Source organism: Dermacentor variabilis, chromosome 7 (genome assembly GCF_050947875.1).
Source record: "Dermacentor variabilis isolate Ectoservices chromosome 7, ASM5094787v1, whole genome shotgun sequence".
In the NCBI taxonomy this organism is placed as follows: Eukaryota; Metazoa; Arthropoda; class Arachnida; order Ixodida; family Ixodidae; genus Dermacentor; species Dermacentor variabilis.
In genome coordinates this window covers 142,125,154-142,151,801 of record NC_134574.1, presented here as the reverse complement: position 1 = coordinate 142,151,801, position 26,648 = coordinate 142,125,154, and the positions used below count along the sequence as shown (strand labels likewise).

Genomic DNA, 26,648 nt, shown 5'->3' with positions numbered 1-26,648 from the left:
TATTAATGGTGCAGTCATTGACTATTAATTGCTGCGGTCCTAAACAATAAATCTGAAGATGGCGGCAGTGAACGTGTTTTCGCAGCTGAAAGCCGAGTTTGAAGCGGCGCAAAAAAGTCTCAAGGATGTGGATGAAACCATCAAAAAGCTCACAGGCCGAGATCCTGAGGAGTTCAGGCAAGCTCACGTTTGTGTCGTACGCCGCAAATCGAGCCAACAAGCTCGCAACCAAATCGGCGACCGAGAAGCCGCAGGCGTCTGCGATCCGCGAAAATCGCGCGATGCGGTTCGCAGTGGCTTATTTCAATATCCCAAAAGCGTCTGCAGGAGAGACGTTGTGCAGCTCTCTCAAGGTTTTGAGTCGGTTTCCTGAGCTGCGCGCACAATGGTCGGTGTGGCTGGCGTTCACCGGGAGATCTGTGAACATCGCGTACTACGGCCTTCAGCGGCGTCGCTCTCGATTTTGTCGCCTCTGCATGTGTTGGACCACGACGCGTCTTTTGTTTTCCTTTCGCAGGAACCAAGCTCGCCGTCCGGGAGGGCCTGCGCAAGGAGCTGCCACCGAGCAAAGCGGACGAGAACGGTTCACGAAGTGGGTACCGATACGCATCGTTTGAAAAACGCGTGCATGCACGAGTTGCCATGGAAAACGCTGTCGAAACTGCCCGTAACAGCTGCTCCCATACAACAGTTCTCACAAAAGCGACGTCCTACCTTCAGATTGTAAAAAAAATTCGCACTTGCTTGTCTACTTCTTCGAGCAACAAGAGAACATCTTGAGTTACGCTAAGAATGGAGTTGCAACGCCGAGCCATAAATCTGCCCGCGAACACGTTCGGTCCCGGGAAGGAGCGTGACCGCGAGATTTCGGGCTCTCCGTTTTGGCAGCTCTCGGAGCAGTTTTGAGATGCCGGTTGGCGAGTGGGAGTAGAGAGTTTACGGAATTGCGTGCAGTGACGGCTGAAGTGTTCCCCGAGCGACGCTTAATTTTGTTACTGCGATGGAGTCTGGGCTTCGCAAACGATACGGACGCCGTGGGCTCGCCACACTGTGCGTAATTAATGTAGCCCTGCTATTTGGTGGTGTGACTGCTACCCGTATTGTGGTTCGCGCTCCACACTTTTGTGCCAGTATCACCAGAAACTTCTACTCACTTAGGCCGCAATTCTTCTTCCTTTTTTTTCGTTTTTGTTTCGCTTGTCCGCTACGAGCCGCGCTCATCAGCTGCTTTCAGCTGGTGCAGTTGAATTGTGGCACTCAAACGCATAATTTTGTGCACTGCACTCTTTCCATTGTCCTGCTCCCAACATAAAGTTCAACAGCCTGCATGTGTTGTTAGGGGAAGTCCTTTTTTCAGAAACAAGTTACCTTATTTTATATGTGAGTGGAATAGAAAAGGGGAACAGCAGGGCTAATATCCCCTTCTGTAACGAATTATGATGGTTGGCCAACAAATGTGTCAAAGTTACATAAGTTTATTCTGAGGCATTGCAGACTCCTCTGCAGGCTTGCACGCTACAAGTCTACTGGATGCCAGCTTGCTGGCTTACATACAATTTGTTTAGTCTGCAGATGAAGCGGGGCATTTTTTCAGTCTGGACATTGCGTGCAATAAGTGTGGTACGATAAGAAAAATAGACTTGAGGTTGAAGTGTTAAGTGTGTGCACGCCGACAAGCATGCAAGGTTCATTACATGCGCTTTTTATCAACAATTGCAGAAAGCCGGGTGTTGCAACAGGAGGTCCTCCTGCAAAACGGAGAAATCTCGGAGGACCGCCGCTGCGGTACGTCTGCACGAGATTGACGGGTTCCCCCATGGTGGTGTTGCTCGTGAGAGTCATGAGGGCAGCAGAGGATTAGATCGAGTGATTAGATTAGGGGATTTGCAGACATAATATGGAGTTGGCTAATGCAGCACAAAACTGTCTAGGGATCGCTGGGTGAGAGACGTTTGTGCTGCAGCAGACTCAAAAACAGACAGCTGCTGATGATGTTAACAGGGAGGTTTAGTGTGTCTGGTATACAGGTAAATGCAAGCGGGCAGGGTATTTTCCAGATCAGTGGTTGTGCAAACAGGAACGGCCTGCACGGTGCAGGAACCTGGTGGAACAGAAATCAACTAGGCAAACATGGAGCTAATATTGCAGGAAACAAGTGTATTCTATGTCGCTGCTTCTGTAAATTTTCGGCAGTGGCGTAATGTTGTTGCTGCCGACAATTTACAAAGCAGCAACATAAGATACACTTGTTTACTGCAATATTAGCTGTGTGTTTGTCTGGTTGAGCTGTACGCCACCAGATGGCTGCACCGTGCAGGCTGTTCACATCTACGCCGCCACTCATCCGGTAAAATGCCCAGTCTGCTTGCATTTACCCAAATACCAGACACACTAAACCTCTCTACTGGTGCACCTCGCAACTCGCCATCCTTCGTGTGGATTTTGCTTGACATATCATCTGCACGTCCCATGTTTACCTCAGGTGTAGGCTGGCTACACTCTATTTCATGCATAGCAGGCAGTGCTGACATTTGTATGCAAAAAAAAAATGGTGCATCACATACAGAATGTATGCATGAAGTAATTTGCTGCAATATTAAGCCTTATAATTCCATTTCACGAAATGTGACATAATTATTATGTGTGGGATATCACAGATCTGTACCTATGTACCACCAAACAAGCAGAGAGACACGTCCTTGCAAACAAGGTCCACAGTGCACCAGTTGCACTTGCACATATTACATTGCATATTACAAGCACAAAGGTTCACAAATAACGTGAGATCTGACATAGCCTGCCATCTACGAGTTGTATTTGGAATATATCAGATGTAGTTATATTCCATAAGAAGCATAGCAGATGAAAAGTAACTGCACTACAAACTAATAACCATGATGTTACTGTTCCTGATCTACGCGAAAACTTCGCCTCTGCTCTAAAATTATAAATTCATGGGTACTGAATAGTTTGCCCAGCATCCACTGCACTGAATCTTATGGGGGCTTTTGCATACAAAAGAAAATGTATCTGTTACACACTTCTGCAATATGTACACCACAAATTTCTCTGCAGGAATTTTGAAAAACCCTCGTAAACATTTCAACAGTTTCGCGTAAGCTTTTGACTCGTGCATAAAATGTGTCAGCTTCAGATGCTCTAACAACAGATGCTGTTTACAGTATACTGCAATACCGTTTTTTTGGTGCTGAGTAAGGTCGGTAGAACTCAGCTTTCTCTCTTAATGCAACAAATTCTATTCAGATTGTTTCACTAGTTGTCTAGTAAGATAATTTGTGTTTTTCACATGCATTTTTGGATGTGGAAGTTGAAGTTGGCTTCGAAGTAAAGCCTTCACTTAACTTTTGAGAGAGATGAAATGTCTATTATATAACATACTGTTATATTCCCGCCACACCTGTGTCCTGCAGCCATTGCAGTACTTAATCTTTACAATCGACTCTTGCAGGACACCAATCAAAGCTCCGGCAGAGGACAGCGGTGATGAGGAAGAGCTACCAAGAAAGGTATTAACTGTTGTCTTCTGCCTCTGATATTGATTAGTGCAAGTCAGCTTTTGTGGCCTGCTTTTCTGTGTACCTGGGCCTTCGCCCTGCAGTGGACATTAAAGTAGGCTGATGATGGTCATTTATCACGCAGAGCTGCCACTGCAGGAAACTGTCATCAACATATGCTATTGCATGACGCTCATGGCACAGAAACTTGGCAGTAATGCATTGTGAATGTTTGCAGAATTGCACCGAGACTGAGAGGAAGCAGAACTACCAGGGTGTTTGGGTACTGCAGCTTCCAGCAAGTGTCCTACAGATGTTCTTAAAAATAGTTGATTGAGTGCGCCTTTATGTTTTGTGTAGCTTTAAGGGGCAGCTCTGCCCTCTTTTAAGGTGTATGACTGTCGACAAATTTTGTGTCACTCATTAGGCACTTTGATCACGTTCCAAATGGCGTGGCTTCGTTTGGTCTTTCCCTGCTAGTTAACTTGGACATTGGCATGTATGCTTTCAGTTTGTGCCTTGGAAAGCTGGAACGCATGATTTGCGTTCCAGCTTTTATCATTACAAAGCTAGAACATGCGATTTGATCCCCTGCTTTCTCTTTGTAATGTAAGCGCTAGTGCCGAGATGTTTTGAGCCTGTGAATGCTTTCTCGGTTGTTCACTTTTCATTTTTCCCCTAAAAAAACTTTTTAGAAATTTTGTGTGACTAGAACCAGACACATCAGCATTTACAGGATATGGCAGCCCTGGCTCAGGGCCGGAAACGCACACCCATGGACACTGATGCACTCAGTGCTAGTCATGTGAAGTCTCTCAAAGAGTGATCGTATCCTTGCAAGTGATCAGCTGAAAATAATGCCACTCCTGTGAAATAAAGTGCACAGTCACGTTCAATCTTCAGCAGGCATCGTTTACAACCGCCATTCACGACCCCACTTTTAAGCATTGGGCCGTATGGTCACCGCTTGCAACCTTTCTGCGAGGAGCAATCCGCAGAAAGACTAACTTTGTGCTTGTTCAAGCGTATTGATACACTTTCCATGACGTCATGTCATCCCACGGTACACACACTGACACAAGCCTCTTTTCTTCTTGAAACCCTGCTCGTTGAGTGCTAATGCTGTGGTATGCTCAATTATGCATATACTGGTGTTACTATAGCAAACTTTGGAGGCGGCGTGCATAGTGGGCCTTGGAGGCCGTGGTTCATTGAATATTGTAAATAAATAAAATAAATCACCCAACCTCGTTGCCAACGGTCCAGGGAGCAGCTGGAGGAAACGGCCGCTGAGGTTGAGCATGATTGTGTATTCTTACAGCATGCTAGTCCTATGTGGCATTCATTGTCTTCGTCGGCTATGCTGTGGCTGAAGTCGTGCCACCACACAGCAAGCGAACAAAAATCCTGGGGTTCATTGTGCCCCAATAGCAGTACACACCAATAGACACAGAGCCATTGCGATGTGTTCACAATCTCATGTACTCCAGTTTGCGTCCGCGCTACAGGGTCTGTGTCATGCTAGGAACACTTGGTCCTCCCTGTCATATCAACAAAAAGAAGTTGAGCCCAAAGCTGCGATTAGCTGCAGCACCTACCGTTATTTCTTTGTGCAAGACCTACATCCCTACTTTGGATAGTTAAAATCTGGAAGAGACGTTTCAGTAAGCGCCACTTGCATAAGCAAGTTGGCATAGGCCTGATTTGCGTAATGTCTATGCCATGTATGTAAATGCTGTTTGGGAAAGAAAGAGAAGTCTGGGCCTTCCACAAATGTGGTATTTCCTTGTCTTCGTAACAGCTGTACCATACCTAGCACTTCCTCACGCACATCTTTAAACTTGCATTTGGTGTACGCTTCCTCGCGGTAAAGCGTGATTACCGAGTTCAGCAAAGCATTCGGCAGGCTCATGCCTAGTGATGTGCGAACTGTTTCCATTGGCAGGGCGGCGTCCAATCTTCGGTGGTGGCGGCACCCGCCAAGGAGTCGCTGCGGACGCGTCGGGAAGTGAGCGCTCTGCAGAAGGGCGACCGCAAGTGCATGGAGCGCAACCGGCGCATGTTTGGCATGATGCTGGGCACCCTGCAGAAGTTCCAGAGTGAGGAGACCAAGCGCAAGGACCAGGTTCAGGTGCGTTTGTCCCTTGTCCCAACGTTGTGCTTTATTTTTCATGAAACACACGCCAAGAAATGTAGACGAGTTAAAAGGTGTAGCAGCAGCCACCAACTGAAGCCTCTGTACCTGCTATATAAAAAAAAAGAAAGAGCATTTCGCATACACATCGATTGCCATATTTGCTCGATTGTAACACGCCCTCGATTGTAACGCGCACCCGTTTTCTGTGAGCAGAAAAAGAAAAACACGACCACCATTCGTTCCGTCTCCACACACGTGATCGCTTTGCTTTTAATTGCAGCATCGTGATGTACTCTGCATGTATTTGCAGTCGGAACTTCCATGCTGTTTGAGCAAACGCAGAAAACGGGAAAACAGATGGTGCACTAACCTAAGCCAAAGAAATCATTGCCTAAGCGCACGTACTACAGCACATGGAGAAAGCTATGGCATCTAGGCTCAAAGCACGTACGAGGCAGCCATTTTGAAATGCCGATGGAGATATCGTAACGCAGATTTAGACTCGTACTCTATTCTAACGTGCACGCAATTTTTCGACCCGTTTTATCGGAAAGAAAGTGCACGTTAGATTAGAGTAACTACAGTAGCTTACAGCATGTATTCATAAACATAGCAGACTTTGTTAAACTGAAGAGAAAAATGTCTTTTTCTTTTTGAATGTACATCCCTAAGTCATTTTATTTGCGTCACGATCAGTGAATCATTTTGTGACCACAACGTATTCCTTTACCCCCCTCACTCCCACCCCTCCCACGCAGTCCCAGAAACGTGCTGAAATTGAGCAGAAGCTGGAGGAGGCGGCCGAGCGCGAAAAGGCGGAGCTGCGCAAGGAACGGCAGGACTTGTTCCTGGCACGGCGCCAGAAACAGCAGGGCCTGCGTCGGCTGGAGCTCAAGCTGGAGGTGGCCCGCCTGGTGAGTGGGCTCTCACCTCGTTGTTCGCTTCGCTGTTTACAAAGTATGGCTCTTTCTGCAATTTTAGGAACATCGCGTCAAATACCACGAAAGGTCGATTCCGTTTGTGACAGTCATTTTAAGCGCCCCTCGCCAGGTTAGGCCATTTTAAGCAGACAAGCACAGCGTATACAATCGCTGCTGATGATCGTGTCCGCAAGGTATTGCACTGATGCGCACCACAACTAAAAGCAGCTCAAATTTCAAACCAAACGCCGCACGCTCTTCTTCTCAAGGAAGCCGCGCTCTCAGCCTCTCAGCAGGACAGTCAAGGTCAAACGCATAAACGCACCTACGGTACGTGCCGTATTTACTCGAATCTTGGCCAGCCCCAATTTGAAGCCAACGCCCGAAGTTTCGAATCCAGAAAAAAACGAAAAAACTTGCCTCGAATGTAGGCCGAACAAAAAAAGTGAGGACAGCGTTCACAAAAATGAAAACAGCATTTATTAAATATGAACATGCTGAGCTCACTCTACGTTATCGTCATTGCTGGCTTCGTCGCTACAGCCCAGACCACACGCACACTTACGGATGCGCGCCCATGCATGCGCGGACAGTGCGGCACTGCTCGCACGCATCGAAACGCGGCGCGGTCTCTGTGAACAGTTCCTCTCTGTTATCGCACGCTTATTTTCCTTATCGCTGTCATCTCCTAGTTGCGGCACTGTAGCGGCATCGCCTGTTTAGTGCCATTACGATAATGCGATGCTGTGGTCCACGCCGCACGCCAATACGACACAAGTCAAAATAGCGATGTCGCTCGTTTACTTCAGTTGACTACTGGCGTGGCTAATAGCGGCTGCGGTACTGACTTTTCCAGATGGCGCTAGCTATGCTTCAGATTTATCATTTCCAATTACAAACTGGCGCATTTTTTAAAACCCTCTATCCTAAGCCAACCCTAGAGTTTGGTATATGAGTATTTCAAAAAGAACTATCAGCCTAGATTTGAATAGATACGGTAATTCGCATTGCTGAAATGTCACTTACCATGACAAGTGACTTCGAGAATTATTCAAGGCAACATCAGTTATTCGTTGAACCTTTTGCTTCACTAGATGATTTAAAGGTTTGAGAAATAGTAAATTCTACAACTCGACTGTCTGCAAGTCTTGGCTTCACTATGTGCCGTAGCAAGAGGGACGTACTTCTGTTTAGTGTGCTTGTGTTTCTAGTACCAGGGTCCAGCACACGATTGTGCTCTTTGATCTGCTTGCATGAGCCTCAATGCTTGTGTTGCACTGACTTATCATATCACTAGTCGCATGTTCTTGTGCACAGTGCGCAAAATCACGCGCAGTTCGAAACGAGACCAATGTAACAGCAACAAAATAAGGCGGGGCCCATGACGCAGTCCTTCGGCACCGTTATTGGAGAATGCAGGGAATGAATTTCACTTGCGGAGGCTAGACGGGTCAAGTGGAGAGTGTGTTTTGGCAGTGAAGCTCACTTCCTTATGCATTGGTGACAGTTCAAATATTTCTGTCTTGGCTATTAATGAAGCAATTAAAAAATATACTTGCGGTAGAACACACTTTACACGGCACGTAAGAACTTCTAGCATGTAAGCAATATTTGCTACAGGGCCTGGTGATGGTGTTTAAGCACAGAGCCATGCAATATTCTAAAAACTGCATACAGGAAAGAAAATGGCAGCCCAAGATGCCATATAGAAGAGGGATATAGCGAAGAAACATAAAAACTTCCTAACCAATATCATTGGGTAGCAAATATATGCTTATAATGAATATCGGATATAACGAAGGTATTTTCTTGTCAGTTAAGACTTCTTTATAACGAGGCTCAAATGTATTAGAGTACCAAGGGAAGGGAAACACAGTCGAGGACTGCAGATAACTGGGTGGTGTGATGAAATTAACAATTTTGCAGACGTAAGGTTGGGTCAGCTGGCACGGGACAGGGGAACTTTGCAATAGCTGGGAGAGGCCGTCTTGCAGTGGACATTACATAAAATAGACTGATGATGATGATGATGATGATGATGATGATGATGATGATTAGTCGGATTCAGCTGAGTGCTGCGTCACTAAACGCTAACTGGATCACTGCAACTATTCATTGTCTTGTCAAATTTCACATGCTTCCTTTACGGTGACAGAGATGCTTCCTTTTTTTCTCCATGCCCTCTCTCAGCACGAGGAAGCCGAGGCTCGCCAGCGACTGCTGCTCAACTTCATCCACACGAGGACCAAGCCACACATCATGTTCAAACCGGCCAGGCACACGCCGGAAACGCAGAAGCGGCTCAAGGAATCCCAGAAACGCATCCTCGGTGGGTGTGGTGCCTCTACATACTGGAGGATTAATCGCCTTTTTTAACTGCCAGATATAGCTGCTTGTTAATGATTTGTTGCGTGGTGTACCACACGCATACATAACCAATATCCCCCAATGCACGTCATTCAAGATGGGCCCAGTGCATTACAAGCACAAATCCAGTTGTACTGATGTTAGGAGCTCCAATACAATTAATTGTTAGGTATAACAAAGTAAATCTGCAATGTTTCCCATCGACATCAGCGTGTACAAGCTGTTTGCTTATATAACGAATATCAGGTATAGTGAAGGTACAGTAAAGCCTCATTAATATGTACCTGCTTAACAAGGTTGCGCTGTATTTTCATGTTGGATGCAACTTCGTTACAACAAGGTTCAACTGTATTTGCATAATTTTCTGCGATTTTCTTACGAGCATCTACCTTTGAGGCTTACTTTTCTCGGAAGGGAGTGCGCATTTCAGTTTAGTAAATACAACACTCTTCACACAGTCCATTTGATTCTTTACTGCCCCCAACTAACTGTTGTCTTCCCTTAGCATTCATTCTGACACCCAGATGGGCTGCTAGCTGTTTTGTGCATGTGTTGTGCATCCTGACCAAATTGACTTTTCTTTTTTCTTTTTCCATTTCAAGCTAGGCTACCTAAACATATTGCATATTATACAAGTTCTTTCTTAGAGAAGTTAGGGCAGGCTGCAGAGATTTTGGCATGTCAAGTTTGCATTCCTGTGTTATATTTGGGTACTGAAGTTTTCTTAAAGAATTTATAAGCATTTCCTGGACTTTCTTTCTAGGCATATTATGTTAACATACATTATTATTATTATTATATTTTTTTACCCATTCAGTGTCATTCTGGCACATTTCCACTTGCGCGTCAAAACGAAACTAGGTAGGAGACAGTAAAGGAAGATAACAATGTGAAGACCATACGAAGGGTGCATTTGCCATTCTCCGTGTCATTCTCACCTTCTGCATGACCAAAAATAAACCGTTGCGTTTGTTTTATAATATCCGAGGGAAAAAACCTGGAACTGGGGGTGCATCTCTTCCGAACAACATCTGACACCGAAAAGGTTCATTTCAGTCTTAAGATTGCCTCTCATATTATGTTCCAAACTTGTATTACACAAGATTTTGAGACGTATCATCAACTTGTCTTTGTTGTGTAATCAGGGCTGCTTGTTTTTCTCTTCCCTAACTTTCCTTTCCCACGTTCCTTTCCCACGCAGCCATCATCGAGAGCCGACGCGCAAAGGTCAAGGAAGAGCTGGACGCAATCGATGAACTCTACCACCGCGAGAATGCACATCCAGGCGAAGAAGAAGAAGAGGAAATCCACCGGGACAAAGAGAACAGGGGCCCTGCCAAGGACAAGTCCGCAGACGAAGAGCAGGTTGCTGCGGATGGCGAAGGCAGTGTTGGCGACAGTAGCGCGGAACCAACAGATGCAGCAGTGGAGGAGCACGATCATGCCGGAGAAGAGAAGTCCGACCCCGCAGACGGTGGTGAGGTGACGGAACAGGCGACGGCCAGTAGCGAAGGCGCAGAACCGATGGACACTACGGAGCCCGAGGAAGCTGCGAAGGAGGAGTCCGCTGGCGACCAGGCCGCATCGGCAGGTGAGCCAAGTCGAGCAGAATCGTACACGGCAAAACATCATTATGATAGGGAGCTTTAGGTCTGTGCACCTAAAGTTATGGGACATAAATCGCTGGGGGTAGGTACAAAGGAATGCGAAAAGGTGTTTAAAAACTGCAAGCAGTGTGGGGCTTTGGGTACAGAATGGCGCTTTGGTGCACTATTTCCAGAACTTCCTATTAAAGTTGAAGGGGGAGTCGAAATTACTCGATTATAACCATGCCTGCTGTGATGGTTAACGTATCCCACCTGGTGAGTCACCGCTGAGTAAGCCAGAGCCAGCACAATATCCCACAGCCCACTGGGCCATGAAAGATAGCTTTCTGTAGCTGTCAACTCTGGTCCACCATCATCATACTCACTGAAGCAGTTCCTTATCAGGTTCCTTACCCTTGATAATGAAGCAGGTTTCTTATGAAGCCCAAGTGTGATAAGATTGTGCCTCGCACACCGTTTGCTATGGGCACGGGTGAAAACGTGCGAGGGTGTGCCGAGAGGGATGGTGGCCTGATGTGCACGATCCTCCCACATGACCAATGTTGCATATGATGGGATCGAGCGCGCAGTAATGCATATAGCTTTATACAATTACTAGCGGGAACTGTGGCACTAATGTCTAAGGGAAGCCGCAAAGCAGGGCGGTACAGCCAGCGTGATGGTTAACACATAGGTTTGTCTAAATTTCATCTTTATGACTTTAAAACGGCTCTGTGACTTTGCAAGCTGATCACATCTCAAAGAGTACTGAGTTATAAATAATTTAATAAACATCATTAAAATTGTCCAGCTTGAGGATTCGAACACAGGACCTCTAGCACAGAAGCCCGATATTTAAAACCACTACACCATGCATGCATGGGCAAATGGAGCCACTGCAATTACCAGTGAATCTGCCTGTTGGCAGAGCCTTCTGCATTCAGAAGGAAGTATAGACTGCTTTGAAATTTGGACAGGTGAAAGCAAATACGGCGTAATAAATGAAGCCACACAAACATCTGAAGCTGCAAGCTTGGAGGATCAGACATATCCATGTACTAACCATCTTTCCAATGACGGTTAGGTTATTATTATTATTATTGTAGGAAAATCTACACAGTAAGATGATCAAGTGCATGCCCTTCAAGGGTAGATATTTTTTTGCCAAGTGAGACCCCTCAGGGTTGAATATTTATATTGCAGACTTAAAATCTTAGATTTTTTCAGAAGAAGGTCACTGCAAATTTTTTAGATTGATCATAAAGTGACAAAAAGAAAATGTTTTCCATAGGCAAACATGCATTGTTTATTCATGAATATAGATGGGCTTCCGTAAGTACTTATAATAACAGTAAGAAAGTATATACACTGGAGTATATATCCCTATTTGGCACTTGGGTACTAGTCTGGATCGAAGTAATCGCCACTCGACTCACTTTTAGCAGAGCAACCAGCACGCTCGCCCATAGCGTAATTGAACCATGTGGGTCAGCGCATGCAAGAAAACTCAATGGTTTTGCGCTTGTCAGAAAAAAAAAAGAGTAAAAAACTTGCAGTAATCCTTCGTTCCGTTGCCAACGAGGGGCAATGAGTTTTCGTGAGCCGAGTCTCGAGAAAAGAAACGCAGGCATGGCTGCATCGTTTGCGTACGGTGGCATCGTTTGTGTACGCCAGCGCATACCTGTGAATAGATGTAATCGCACCTCTGTGAGCGACAGACAGGCCAGCATCTAGAGCTGACCCATAGTTTATCAACCAGATAGACATCAGTTTTTAGGAGTGCTAATAACAAAAACAGCCCGCGAGACCGAACCAAAACTAACCACCGCCCACCCTCGTGCGCGTGGATGCGCAAGCGCTTGTTGAAATGCCAACTTAAGGAAGCCATGGAATGAAAAGCAAGAGACTAAGGAGCAAATAAAAAATTACTTGTATCTACACAGGGTGGCAGCACTTACTGGGCAACAAAGAGTTGAAAAAAATTTTCCCGTCCTTAGGAAGCGCCGTAAATATACGACATCGACCATTTGAGAGTTGTTTGGAGCGCCGTATATTTGCAGCATTGGCCGTCAAAGGGTTAAGCCGGATGGGAGCGAAGGGTGTGCACTGATCTGCTCGCTCCAGTTTGGTCTCGGCTTCCCGCGTGTCTTTCCTCGGCATTCTTACGGCACGTGACATTACGGTACTCAAAGAAATCACAGTTTCGCCCAAGAGGTGACACAGTCGTAGCTACAGCGAAGCATCGGACAATTACACAAAGTAAGATTCGTAGTACTTTATGTTATATAAATTGAAGGAAAACATTTGCTTACTAAGTAAAATGGCACGGCATCACACACACAGACAGGACAACACTGTACAGGATAAAGACTTGTCCTGGACACTAATAATAATGATGATTATGATGATGAAAGGCTCCACAAAATGGAATGACGTGTGTTGTAGGCGGGCACATGCTGTCTGTGTCACTAGCAGTAGGGCTTGCAAAGGAACTTTGCATCTTCTCTCACTCGGTGTTCCATAAAAAAATATATATATTTTTTTGCTGACTGGTGCTGATCGTAAGCATGACAACTGTTTCCCTGCAGCGGCTAAAGAAGCTGCCGCTGACCCGGAATCCGCAGAGAGCACCGAGCCTTCTGAAGACAAGTCGACCGCGAAGGCCGATGCTGCGGCAGACGCAGCACCGGAGGAGCAGGCCAAAGCGGAAGAGGGTGCACCGAAGGAAGAGACGACGCCGGCAGCCCCTGAACCTCCCAGCATCAATGTGTTAGGAGACGAGAAGTTTGAACCCATCTACGACGAATGAGCTCCGCTGCCTCTTGCGGAGTCTGATCAACTGTACAGGCATTGCATTTGCACCACTCGGCAGCGGTGCTAGTGCTTCGGGGACCTTTGCTGCGAACTGAGCAGGGACTCGTGGACCGCCCGCCCCCTTCGACCGACCCCTGGAAAAGAAAAACAGGTTGCACGACCGTGTCTTGCACAAGGCTTGGAGGTCATAGTGCATATTCGGCACCTGGGAAACAGGAACGCTGTATCTCCGGCACTTGGCTGTTCAAAAGATCACACATACATATATATATATATATATATATACAGAGAGAGAGAGAGAGAGAGAGCTGGTGAGTGTATTCATGAACTCTGAACAGTGCGATCTCTAGCGTAGATTACATGGAATTAGAAGGCAAAGGTAACGTAGATGCGCAACTTGCTTGTGGTGTGCATTCATTCTGCTGCTGAGTCATTCGCACTATAGATCGTAATGGTTAGTCATTCTAGTTTGGGCAGGTCTTTTTTATTTTTATTTTTTTTATTATTTTTTTTTTTACATTGCGCTGAAGTTCTTGCTTACCTTTAATTTGTTGCCATTGCATTCATGTTCAGTTCAGAAAGTAATTTCAGTGTTGAAGTGATAAAACAATCTTAATAGGCTCTGTGCCATGGCACTTAAAAGAGTTTTCACTTTCGTAGCAGCACACGGTTCATCTGCCCACAGTTTCATTGTCATCCTCACATTACTCGAGTCTTGTCACTTTTACTAGCACATCGCATCAGGTTGCAAGTTTTACTATGTGGGGTCATTACACTCACAGTGGGTGGCCATTAAGCTTAAGAAGAGTCAGCCATTTAGTAACTGTACTTGGTGTAGCAGCTGCAAATTTGGTTCGTTGAGTACACCATCTACCTCCGGCTGAGAGACTTCACTTAAGATAATGGGACACACTTGTCTCGAATTCAGCGTGCCTCGGCTTTTTTTTTTTTCTAGTACTTTATTTGCTTTGAGCAGTTTCTAAATTTTGGTACAGGAGGGTGCAGTACTTGGCATCACTCGACATTTCACTCGTTAAGTCACATTAATATCCCTGTTATTATTGGTGGGACTACAATTTTAAGTTAACGGCTGGAACCACGTTCAAATGGATTGCAGCTAGTTATTGTGCACATAGAACCCTTTTTCAACTGACAAGGTTCAGCATATTGAGTCGGTTAACAAATGTTTCCAGCTTCTGTTAGCCTGTTGTTCTTCTTATGCTGACAGACAACATTGTTTTTTTTTTTTTTAATGCAGCTGTGCTGACTCGGAAATTCGCCACATTTATTGCAGTAACACTGTTCAGTTTCGGGTGACCTTCATAAGTGCAGTGTTCAACACAGCAGGAGACACACTCTGCAGTTCATGTAACCTATGTTTATTGAAAGGCTGAAGTGCAGCTGTCGTGCTTCAACCAACATTGGCACAGGTTTGTTCTGCAAGGGCTGTTCATAGGCTTTGAACATCTTCAACATTTATGTGTACAGTCATGACAAACAGAAACGCTCAATGTTGGAGTTCACATGTGTGCAACCGTTGGTGCATTGTCGACTAAGTTGCAGCGCAGAATTTGTCTCTCATCGCAGGTTGACTGTAGCCGTTGTGAGAGTATTTTCATGGTTCACTTGTGTACAGAACTGAAGCTCTAGGGGAAGGCCAGAGACCTCTTTCTCTCTCTGGTCTTCTCTGAGCTAGCGTGCATACATGTTGACAATAAAGAAAAAAAAAGTATTGTGTAGCTTGTGTTCCGCATTGCCTCCTTGTTTGTGTAAACCTAAGCACCCCGGTCTGCGTGGCTTTTAAAGGAGCTCCAAAACTGATGGGGCTCCTCGCAGCATTTGGGCATTGCAGACAGACATTCACGGTGTGTAGACCACGCAGTGATAACCGTGTGTGCAAGGTATTGCACTGATCTACACCACAAGGACGGCTGAAAATTCTTAACGAAAGCCTGCACGCTATTTTCGATGGAGGCACTCCGACGGTGTGCAAGATGACATTCAACTTCCGTGTGCGCTTCCGTAAAGTGTACTGTGCGCGCAACTGGCTCTGGAGGTGTTTAGCCCAGCAAGAAAACAAGAGACAGAAAAAGAAAGGGGGCAGGAGTCACTGGAGTGATGACGCAATAGGAGGTGCGGCCTCGACATGGGAGAAGAGGTAGAGAAAAGTTAAGAGAGAAGATTACTAGAGAAAGCTCTGGCACTGCAATTGTTCAGCTACTTTAGTAATTGGGCAATAATGGGTGGCACAAGGTACGTGAATTTGCCTTATTCTTTGCGCTTGTGGCTTCAGATGTTCTTGTCACATTGTTGATTACACTTCGTGTTCTCAAAGAGCAGGAGGGCAATAAGTTTCTTCTTTGTTGCTTCAGAACGCAGCATCTGACACGTTTCAGACTGCCGCAGTTGCTTCCGGCACAGGCAGCCAGCAGAAGCATGGCCTCGGAGATTTGTTTCTGTTACCCAGAGAGAGCCGTTGCCGGGGCGTGGACTTGGACACCACCCACTGCGAAGAGTTGCACTTATAATGCAGCGTGCTGTTGAAAATGATCAGTTTTCAAAGTTGCAAAAGCAGTTTTAAAGCCAGACGGACAACATTTAGACAAATACACGCGCTAACCGTCGCTCCCGTGCTGGCAGAATCGCCACGCTTGCTGCTCCCATACACACTAGCACCAGAGTTCTCCCTAGTGAGTCTTCTGGGCAACTATGTTGTTCACAAAACATATGCTCCTCTTTGATGCTCAGAGTTCCACTGTTCTAACAAAAAAAAATATCAGTGGGATAAGACATATGTAAGATATCATTGGAAGCAGTACAGGTACAATGATTCTCAATGTTTACCTCAAAACACGAGCTCCAGTGGTAGGCAGTGATTAATCTAAGGTTGACAAAAGCACAGGGCACAAGAACAGCATTTATCCGACTCCACGCAGTTTTCACAAAATGAGATGGATTGTAATAGTGTCCCAGATGCACCAAAATGTATCGGTACCTTTGCACCGGGTTGAAAACCACCACGGCAACGGTGCGAACGGCACAGCAGATGAATTTTACCCTCTACAGCTTCCTTCCAAGACCACATGCATAGCTGTGCTGCAAACCCCGGTATAATGGGGACATAGAGTTTCAGTTCCCCTTCGCTACCTCCTGCTAGTTGTGAACACAAAAAACGCACAACACCGAAACGAAAATTGTTTTAATCAATTTGGTTGCGTCATACTAACCACAACGGAAGAAGACTACGGACAAGAAAACCGTTTGTCAGAAACAATTCCTTTTCACATGAGTAATCAAGTTCCTTTGCAACATCCTACATCAAAATTCGGTTTGTCTATAAAGAGATTTGGGCATAGTGGCAGTTAAGGACACCTGTGCAGGTAAGGCAGTAATACAACAAGAGGAATACTTCACGATTTGTACATTTATTTCTGGTTTTAAACAAAGGAAGCTTCATATCTATATCACTTCTTTGCATTGTAAAATATCTGCCTTTTAAACATGAGGGCACATCCTAGTAAACAATCTTGTGGGAAGAAAAAGTCGTCCCACACCAAACGGCTTAAGCAGTAATGAAACAAAACGTAGCTGCCGTGGGATGATTCACACATACACCGTGTCAGTCCAAAAACACGGGACGGAGTGATGCCAAATAACGAATACTTTGTTACAATGAGCAACCATCTCTTTCTTTTTAAACGCTGCAAAAAATTATCAACAAATAAGCGTGTTTTACTGTCACAATGGCTTGCCATTTTATGCACATTCCAATGTGAGTCAGTACAAGAAAGGGGAAATAAAACACAGGCGTCATCACGAGAACATAGACAATCAAGAAATAACGTGGAAAGTACGATTGTTGGCCCCATGGCCACGCATCGCATGAACGGAATGTACAGCCATGACTGGGCGTCCAAGCACTCCGGAAAAGGACAAGAACTGGGAAACACGTTCTTGCACAAATGCACAATTGTCTAATTACAAGCGGCATATCGCGAAGATCGAACGACGATGTCGCTGCAGAAACCCGTCATCCCTCGGCGAATTGGCATTGACGTGGAAATCCGTGCGCTTTCTTTCACATGTTCAACATCTTGCCAGTGTTCCACACGCGTGAAAAGTGCGTGCAACTCGAACAATTAGCGAGTAACGAGACGTCCTTGGCGTCCATAAAAAATAGTTTTAAAAAATTCCAGCCAGCCTTCAAAAGTTGTTTGTCGGCTACCACCGCGGATCAAAAAATTGCAGAGATCAGTTGCTTGGTTGGAAGCAGTTTTTCTTTTTTCCTCTGCCACTTTCACAGACCAGCAGTCGAAGTCACTCTGTTGAGCACGAGTCGCACTACGACGGCGAGACGACTAGCTTGCGACGACTAGTGACCGTGGTGTCCGACCGTGAGGATCATGGGCAGAAGCGTGCCGACGACGATGGCCAGCACGTCGGTCCTGGTGAAGCCCTCGTTCGGCGGAGTGTTCATGCGTCCTCTGTTGTCCGCCTGGTGCGTGCTGTGACGCACCACCAGTTCGGGAAGGACGTGCACGGTGGCGACGTAGAGGAACGTGCCGGCGCTGAAGAGCAGCGCCACTCCCGTGGCGTTCTGAGACGCGATGGACTGGGGGGCACCCTGGAACACCAAAGCGCCATGTTGTCATCTCTGCCAGTAATGAGAGGCGGTTACTTTCCGGTGATAGCTGTACGACAGATATCGTAGCTTGCCCGATTCAGGGCAATGCGGTGGATCGGGCATAATGCAGATTTTGAGGTGAGCAATTTTGAAAATGTGCAAAACACGCTGCCACCTGACCTGACAACCTAAACGCAAGCCCTGCGGGTTGGTGTGGCAGCTTTATTAAGCACCGACTGGTGATACCGAGGCAGATCATAGTACCATCATCATAAGCCTGGTTACGCCCACTGCTGGGCAAAGGCCTCTCCCATACTTCTCCAACTACCCCGGTCATGTACTAATTGTGGCCATGTCGTCCCTGCAAACTTCTTAATCTCATACGCCCACCTAACTTTCTGCCGCCCCCTGCTACACTTCCCTTCCCTTGGAATCCAGTCTGTAACCCTTAATGACCATCGGTTATACCAATCACGGTATAAATACTGTCTAATGTCACACGATAAAACTGGCGGCAGTTCCTGTCCCAATCTAATAACTCTTAAAGCCAAAGCATCTGTTTACAATATACAAATGACTGCATGTTGGTAGGGTTGTGCAGAAATATTACTTCAAGACAACAAAACGCAACAAGAGGACTGTGGTAGTGAAAAAATATGGAGGAAGAGGAAAAGAAAACCCTGCCAAATGCACCACCTCAACAGCACCTCTTGAAGCACAAATCGGAACATAAAAAGAAAACAGATGAAGAATTACAAGCAGCTGTTCTCCGCAGTTGCACAAGCTGCAAGCAAACTGCTTGGTAGTTTGTGCAAAAGTTCTCGCATTACTTTTCTGTTGCTGCATGCATCCTGGTCTGTATAGGCGCACCTGATCTCCTTCCTGTTTCAAATACTGTGATGCACTATTACAAGTACAAATGTCAACTTATGACCCCCGATACTTGTATTACCTTGTGATAAGTGCAGGTGTTACCAGCGAGGTTACTTGCTGTACCTTGATGACATTATTGGTGGCCTTAAGTTTTGAAGGCAAGTTTTTATGGACAGTTGAGAGGCACTTCTTTGTTCCATTATTAATGAGGACACATTTGAAAGTATGCCTTCAAACATTAGCTCGCAATCCTTGCTAGCTAGTTGGAAGCTATTCATATGCGTGATCCAGATAGTGACTGCATAGTGTTCAAACATTTCACGGCATGCAAAAGGACAGGCAGCAAATGCCCTTCAACTCCAGTTGATGTGCTAGCTGAGCAGGGAGTGACTGAAAGACACTGCTCACTTGGCACTGCAATCAAACTTATACCATCAAACCCACTCAGTCGGACCCGGTTATAATGAACTGGTTCAATATTATAAAGTGATTCTATATATCTGGACTTGTATATAACAAATATTTATGAAGATTTATGATGAGTTCATTGCACACAATAGAGAAAAGCTGCTTGACAGTACTGAAACACTTTGTGCCGACCCGAGCATCTCAGCGCAGATTTAAACTAAACACAGCAACCAGACAGGATCTCTAGCTCTCTGTCGGGTTATGCATTGTGTTACACTGTACCTAGTTATGTTCAAACATGCAATCAAAAATACTCGGGCACGAATATGAAAAAGGAACGCTTGGAAAGCAAAAGTGGGAAAAAAAAGAAAGAAAGAAAGCCACTACAGGCAGTTCTATGACGCAAGCTGTAGGCACTCAAAGTTCAATATCTCCATGTACGATTAGTTTTAAGCAAGTTATTTTGCGTAAATTTTGCTAAATAAGTTCTGCTTGTTCTATATAGAGCAGAATTCACTGCATCTGGGTTCATTACACTATTTCGGTGTGACTCTATAACTATTAAACAACAAAGTGCTCACATAACAATTGCTCTTTGCGGAATAATCATGTTCACTATAACTGGGTTCAACTGTTAAAAAAACTGCCGACGAGTACAGCGGCTTGCACAAGTTCATAAAAACAAATGGGTGTAGCGTGGAAGACGAGCACATGAGATGAGGAAACAAAGGGTGATGTTTTATGTTTCCTTTCCTTGCGTCCTCGTCATCCACGTCATGCCCATTAGGTGCTGACATTGGCTGTGGTGGCTACTGCGCTTGCCTACTTACGGATCGTGCACGGAAGAAACAAAACGAATTCTCACTCTGTTTATGGCGAGGAAGGTTATGATGGCTAGTAACGGTGCTGCCAGCGAGAAAATGAGCAAGTGCTTGCGGATCGTGGGGCGCTCCACGGCCTCGTGCATGAGGAAGGACACCAAGGCGAACGCTGCCGGTGCCTATGGACAGAACAAGATGGTGGACATAGATCGACATGTTGAGATCGGCACATGGTACTTCTCATACGGACTAAACCCCTCCACATACTGTTTCACGGATCAAGTCAAAGGCCAAATGCAATGAAATTTCTCTCTGGCTAAAGATAAGTATGGTAAAACATCGCGTAGCGAAGTTGAAGGGGGAGAATGAAGGGGTGCTTATTTTGTTATATCCATTACTTTGCTATAATGGTCGAGTGTCCTCAAGGCCAACATCACAGGAGCTTTAGATTAGGGGCCACAAGCTGCTTGAGTACTTAAGAACCTAATGTCGGCTCAGGTTTTGCCAGGACCCAAGAGGCTTGCGTACGCAAAATCTAAAACTCTCTGTTGGTCACCAGGAGGTGGGAGGATAAAGTATTACAGCTATTGATCACAGGGTAAGCAAATACAAAACTTGCCGGGCACAGCATAAGAACTGCGAAAGACTGCTATTCGCCACATCGTCATAAGTGAAATTATACTTCTTTGTCCAGTGCAGCTGTCAATGTTAATACACTTTCGTCGTCGTGTGCGCACTAGAAGTTGGCGTAACAGCAAGCCACATAGCAGACATACACAAATGGTTAGCAGGAACGAGTTTACCAAATACTGGGGAGGCGTGTCCCCAGCATTTGGAAGACGCCTGGCAATGATGGCAATGCCAATGTCATTGCCATGTGACGATACGCATGCCAGTGATGACAATGACCCACGGGGCTCTCTTGAAGGGGCCATGACGCCAAATTTTCTAGCATTGGCGTAAGTTGGCGCAAGTTGGCGTAACAGCAAGCCACATAGCAGACATACACAAATGGTTAGCAGGAACGAGTTTACCAAATACTGGGGAGGCGTCTCCCCAGCATTTGGGAGACGCCTGGCAATGATGGCAATGCCAATGTCATTGCCATGTGACGATACGCATGCCAGTGATGACAATGACCCACGGAGCTCTCTTGAAGGGGCCATGACGCCAAATTTTCCAGCATGAATTATGCATTGCATGTTAAACCGCACATTTCATACAGCTGACAAAAATTCAGCACATTCAGTACGGTAGAAATTTCGCATTTGAAGTTTCCAGTTATATTGAAGCTGAAGCATACAGCAGTCTGGCAACACTGATGGGTGATGAAATGAAGTGCATTCTGTGTGGTCAATCTGAACGGTGTGTGTGTGGTTTCATTTTTGCTTGAGCTTAATTATTGGCAGTCAGCCCGAGGAACAGGCGTTAACGATGAACAACTTTAAGGATGAGCAACATGTGCTACAAAGATCGCACAAATATTCTCACCTTATGAAGCATTATGGCCAGGAAGACGACTGCCTCAGTGTCGAGGTTAGATGTTGTCGCTGCAGCTCCAAGCGCCACGCCATCAGCTGGAAGCAAAATTGCGGAAGTGAACATTTGCCTGTTGCATGCAATTTGCCGTGACCACAAAAGCTTTTGCAGTGCTAAGATGTAGAATAAGCTAAATTTTGTCACCTTGTCGAATATAAGGCACACACAATACAACACCTAATGTGCCTCCTACAGCCCGTGTCATCGTGCCTGTCTTAAAACAAATAGACCTACTAATAAGCCCATATGAATTGAGTGCAGTAACAGCTGTTGGGAGAATATGCCATGAAATATTGAGTAGGTGCCCCTCCCCCTAAACATGACAGATAACCACGGACGCATGATAACAAGGTGCCAGCACTTGTTTAGCCACACAGCTAAAATTCAGACATGCAAACAGCAATTGTCAAGGTGGGCGCATCAGGGGGCACTCGTGGAGGGTGGGCCAGCGGGGCTAGCCACTAAATATTATGGGAGTACAGCCCCCAACCCTCCCCCTCACCAGACATACATACATACATATGTGCGTGCAAATGTACATACACAAGAGCATGTATGCATGCAAATTCCCCCTTAGGGAGTCTTTAAGAACTGGGCTGCATGCCATAGCATCTTGGCACCTTGGCATTTCAGCAACTTAGCATCTTGGCATTTGGATTGGTACACTGAAGTCGCTATGACGGTCTTACATTAACAGTATAAGATAGCAGTGTCCGAGAGCTCTAGCCAAAATATTGTGGCTATGCACAAGTAGTACAATTGAACCTCCTTGCAATGAAGTTTCATCTGGCAGGAAAATACTTTCGCTTTACACTATATTTGCTGGAAGTATGTTTTCGTTACATGTTGATATCGGCAAGAAAGACTTTCGGTTTGCTTCATTTTATTATTTCATAATTTGTGATATGATGGCGTGACTGTACTCGTATGGCGAAGCAGGATTGGTTGAAATCACATGTGGTGACATCTACTAACCGGCAGCGTGGACCACTAAACCCAGGGTGGCTGTGAAGCTGCGTCCCTGCGTGTGAACGGAGTTCGTGCTTTCAGGGTCTGCAGAGGAGAAAGGAGAGAGCCAATTTATTTTGCAACAGGACGTTACACAAGAGAGAGAGAGAGAGAAGGATGTCAGGAATGTGCAAGATTGTTACCTAGCACTGCGCACTTTTCAAGCACAGGTAAGTAAGGGGGCTTCCAAATTTTCATTTACCAGACGGCACTAAGACACATCTGTCAGTAAAACAGAACTGCCAAATCGACAAGAAAAAAAATAACTGGTCATCTTGTCCTTGAAATGTTTGATCCTAATTAAAGTGATCCACTACTACTGCCATTGTGGTCGCTGTGCAGTTCGACAAAGAAAAGCAACCTGGGGCTCATGATCTTCAGTTCTCAGGGGTAGTTATGAAATTTCTGTTGTGCTTAAGATTAAGGCAAACTGCACACCATCTAAATGTGGTCTGCAGCTTACTTCCAAAAATATCAAACATTGTGACTGTCAAAGGCATGTGCTTATCTAGGCCATGTAATTTCTTACGCAAAAATCGACGAAAATTGAGGAAACAAAAAATGGTCTCTCTGTTAACGCCTCTCAAAATGTCTAAACCAGACAAAATTTATATTCTGCAGATGACTCCAGATAGCACCAATATTTTGCATAATTTTGTAAAGCATACAGGAAAACAACTCTTAATTATAATAACTAAAAAGCCATTTCACATTGCGGCGCATCTTGTTGGAAAAGGTGGCACCGGCCCCAAACTAAGCCTGCGACCTGAAATCACACTGTTGCACAAAGTGGCAAGAACAGGAACCTAAATAACACTTAAAAAGCAGGTCCAATGTTGGTCTGACAACGGTCCACTATAGACCAGTATGAACATTGGACACTCATTGGTTTTGTCTACTGTGGTGTTATTGTTTTGTAACAAGGGTGTAAAAAGCAAAGTGAACGAGATGACAGAGAGGCCATCTCATTTACTGCTTCGCACTGCACATATCTTCTTTCATTGCAAGGGAGAGAATACGTATTTAACGAGCCCTGACTTCCTTGTGTTTCACGGTCCATGGTAGCACAACGCCTGATAAGGGTCAGCAGCTATTGGTGGGCTGGTTGGTTGGCCATTACCATTTCAACGGCAGCCGGACTTGTTGAGACAGACACGAACATTAAGTTGCACAAACAGCTGCAGTTCAGTGCAATTTTTTTGTGTGATTTGTGTGATGGGAGACACTGCATTCATCATCACCATCAGTCTTTATATGCACTGCAAGACAAAGCCCTCTCCCAGCAATCTCCAATTACCCCTGTCTTAAGCAAGCTGATTACTACCTTGTGCCTGCAAATTTCCTAATTTCATCACCCCACCCAATTTTCTGCCGTCCTTGAATACTCTTCCCTTCCCTTGGCACCCATTCTTTAACTCGAATGGTCCACTGGTCGTCTGCCCTATGTATTAGATGGCCTGCCCAGCTCCTTAATTTTTTTCTCCTAATGTCAACTAGAATATTGGCTGTCCCCGCTAGCTATCTGATCCAGACTGCTTCTCTTCCGGTCTCTTAACGCACTCCTGCAGATTATTGAGACTGACTGCATTGTTGGGCTCCAAATTAATCTTTATTATCCAGGGTTCCTGAATGCGAACTCCAAGCTCAGTTACACTAAGATCTTAAGCTCCGCCCCTATCCAAATGCAGCTGCCGTGGTCACATGTCAAACTTGCGACATTACGTTCAGCGGCAGAGCACCACAGCTACAGAGCCACTGCAAGGGGGTTCATGATGGCATGCCTAGGACATGAAAATTAACTTGTCGACGACAACGCACCGCTAACAGCCATTGCTAGAGCCTTGTGGTGCCTGTGCTGGGAGATGAGCTGGTCGACAAGCAGCATGAAGAGGAAGCCCAGCACCAAAGTGATGCCCACTAGGTTCCGCGGGTCCATCGCTTCGAGCTTGCCGTGGAGGTCGTCGTGCAAGTGGCTGTGGCTCACTCCGCTGGCGGCGGTCAGGGTGGCGTCACCGGGCTTTTGACCACCATGCGCACCAACATCATGCACAAGCTCCCCTGCACGAGGGCCATTTTTGCAGATGATTATGCGCTGTTTGTTGCCAGTCACATGACTCTTAAAAGGCTGTCTTTCGACTGGTCATTACAGGGCACTCCAGCAGCAAGGCAGTGTAGGCAGCAAAGAAACTTTATTACGAGACTAAGCCAGCTTCAATGTGGATAATAAAGTCAGGTTATCACTGTTGGAGCTAGCTTTAATGCTGCCTTACACTTATAAAGCTGAAAGTAGGGTGGAATGGCTGACCGGGTAATGCATCGCACTTTTCAATTACCTTTTTGGTCTGTCTTATTTTTTCCATAAACTTTTGTATATCAGTGAAAAACAGTGCACTGCTGTCTTACATGATAGTGTATTGATGCCGGATCTCTTGGGAATTACTACTCAAAGGTGTAAGTTGCCTGTGGATAGAGTTCAGCTTAACGCACAGGGCATTCGCAATGGCATGTCCAATTCGATACAGGCACGCACCTGTTGTTAAAAAATGTTCTGTCATTTTCCTGCAGTCTCTGCAGACAGCGTTAAAATATTTTAGTTGCCCGTAAGCACTATTGTAGTTCCTCCTGTCCAGCGCTGGTTCCTTATAGTATGTGAGAAAGTCGAAAAGTTGTTAGACAATACAGTTAATTGCTTAAAAAACAGCTCAACTTTCTGAAGATAGCAAGCTTTCACAAAAATATCTCATTTGGTCATTCACTTTCAATTAACTAAAATAAGCATGAATACTTATATATAAAGGGATGGGGGGAATGACTTTTGAAGGCATTACTGAAGCACCACCACATGAAAAGTGATTGACTTTCTTTTTTGGCAACAAATGAATGCATTCAATGAATGAATTTGACCACTGTAGCCATACGCAACAACAACAACCATAATAGTCGTGAACAACTGTAACAGTGGAGTCCAAAAACAGCATAAGAAAATTACGGGACTACAAAAAAAAAAAAAAGAAGAAAACGTGAAATCACGGGTATGTGTGCTCTGAGCCTCTTTTGCAACACTGAAATTTACTAAACGCATCCGGACTACAGAAGCAACAGATTAAACTAATTCAAGAACGTTTATCAAGAACAACCTGCTACAACTTTTTTTTTTTTACCACCTTTGTGCAGGTAGCGCGTTACTATTCTGCTTGGCAGCTCCGGCGCTTCAACAGCTATAGCGTGATATTACAGAAGACAGGCAGGCGCCAAGAGTGAAGCCCACCGTCGTCCTTCTGGCGGTGGCATTACACAATCTTGTTCACATCGTTTCATTCCAAGATAGTGGTCCGTAGCAGACGACGACGGCATACGATTTACATCCGAAAGCGTTCCGCTGACGCGGGCCGTCTTGCGACAAGCCACGCAGTCCAAGGTCGTACTCACTGATCTCCGTTAGGTATAACGTGCTGATGCCTTCGGGGATGATGACACTAAGCGCCGTGCCCACTAGTAGCCCGGCGCCGAACACAGAGACCAAGTGTAGTCGAGCCTGCGTGGAGGGAACAACAACAAACCGATCGGAGATCAGCAGGTGTTCGCGGGCTCGCCAGCAGCCGGACACAATTCGCTACCCCAGCGTCGGTCCAGCTCAAAACCTCGTTCTGCCCTCAGGAAGCAGCACACGAAAAGTTCAAATGCTAAAAGAGTCACTGCCCGCTCGCTAAAGCGGTGCGATCAAACAGAAAAAAACACGTACGTACCTCTGTCAGAGGAACCGACAACGGAACCATACCACTCATGTAGCTGCCAACGAACATCGCGCCAGCCAGCGCTAGTAACATAACAAAGTCCGCCATCGCAGTCGTCGAGTGTGGAGCCTTCGATCAACAGACGCGGCAAGCGGAAGCTAGCATTTTGGGATCGTGCACGCAAATAATTACGGGTCTGCGGAGACCGCGATTGAATCGTCTCCCCTGTCCTATCGGCAACATACGTTTCGTCTAGGCGGCCATCATGCACATGGTGGTCTAGTGCCAGCGGCGTCGTTGCG

At 45.7% G+C, this 26,648-nt stretch overlaps 2 protein-coding genes across 2 annotated transcripts; one reads left to right on the top strand and one right to left on the bottom strand.

The window, feature by feature from the left end:
* The first annotated feature begins 46 nt into the window (after window positions 1-46).
* Window positions 47-15,088, top strand: Pnn (desmosome associated protein-like protein pinnin). The gene is made up of 9 exons (XM_075699474.1): window positions 47-177; window positions 518-592; window positions 1,720-1,785; window positions 3,470-3,527; window positions 5,461-5,646; window positions 6,411-6,566; window positions 8,763-8,901; window positions 10,141-10,530; window positions 13,114-15,088. The coding sequence occupies exons 1-9, from the start codon at window positions 59-61 to the stop codon at window positions 13,332-13,334; spliced, it is 1,410 nt and encodes a 469-aa protein (XP_075555589.1). The 5' UTR covers window positions 47-58; the 3' UTR covers window positions 13,335-15,088.
* Zip102B (Zinc/iron regulated transporter-related protein 102B) lies at window positions 14,279-26,648 on the bottom strand. The gene is made up of 7 exons (XM_075699475.1): window positions 26,359-26,648; window positions 26,042-26,147; window positions 24,431-24,670; window positions 22,580-22,657; window positions 21,557-21,642; window positions 20,110-20,244; window positions 14,279-17,963 (listed from the first exon to the last, which is right to left on the bottom strand). Exons 1-7 carry the CDS (start codon window positions 26,452-26,454, stop codon window positions 17,712-17,714), a joined length of 993 nt encoding a protein of 330 aa, XP_075555590.1. The 5' UTR covers window positions 26,455-26,648; the 3' UTR covers window positions 14,279-17,711.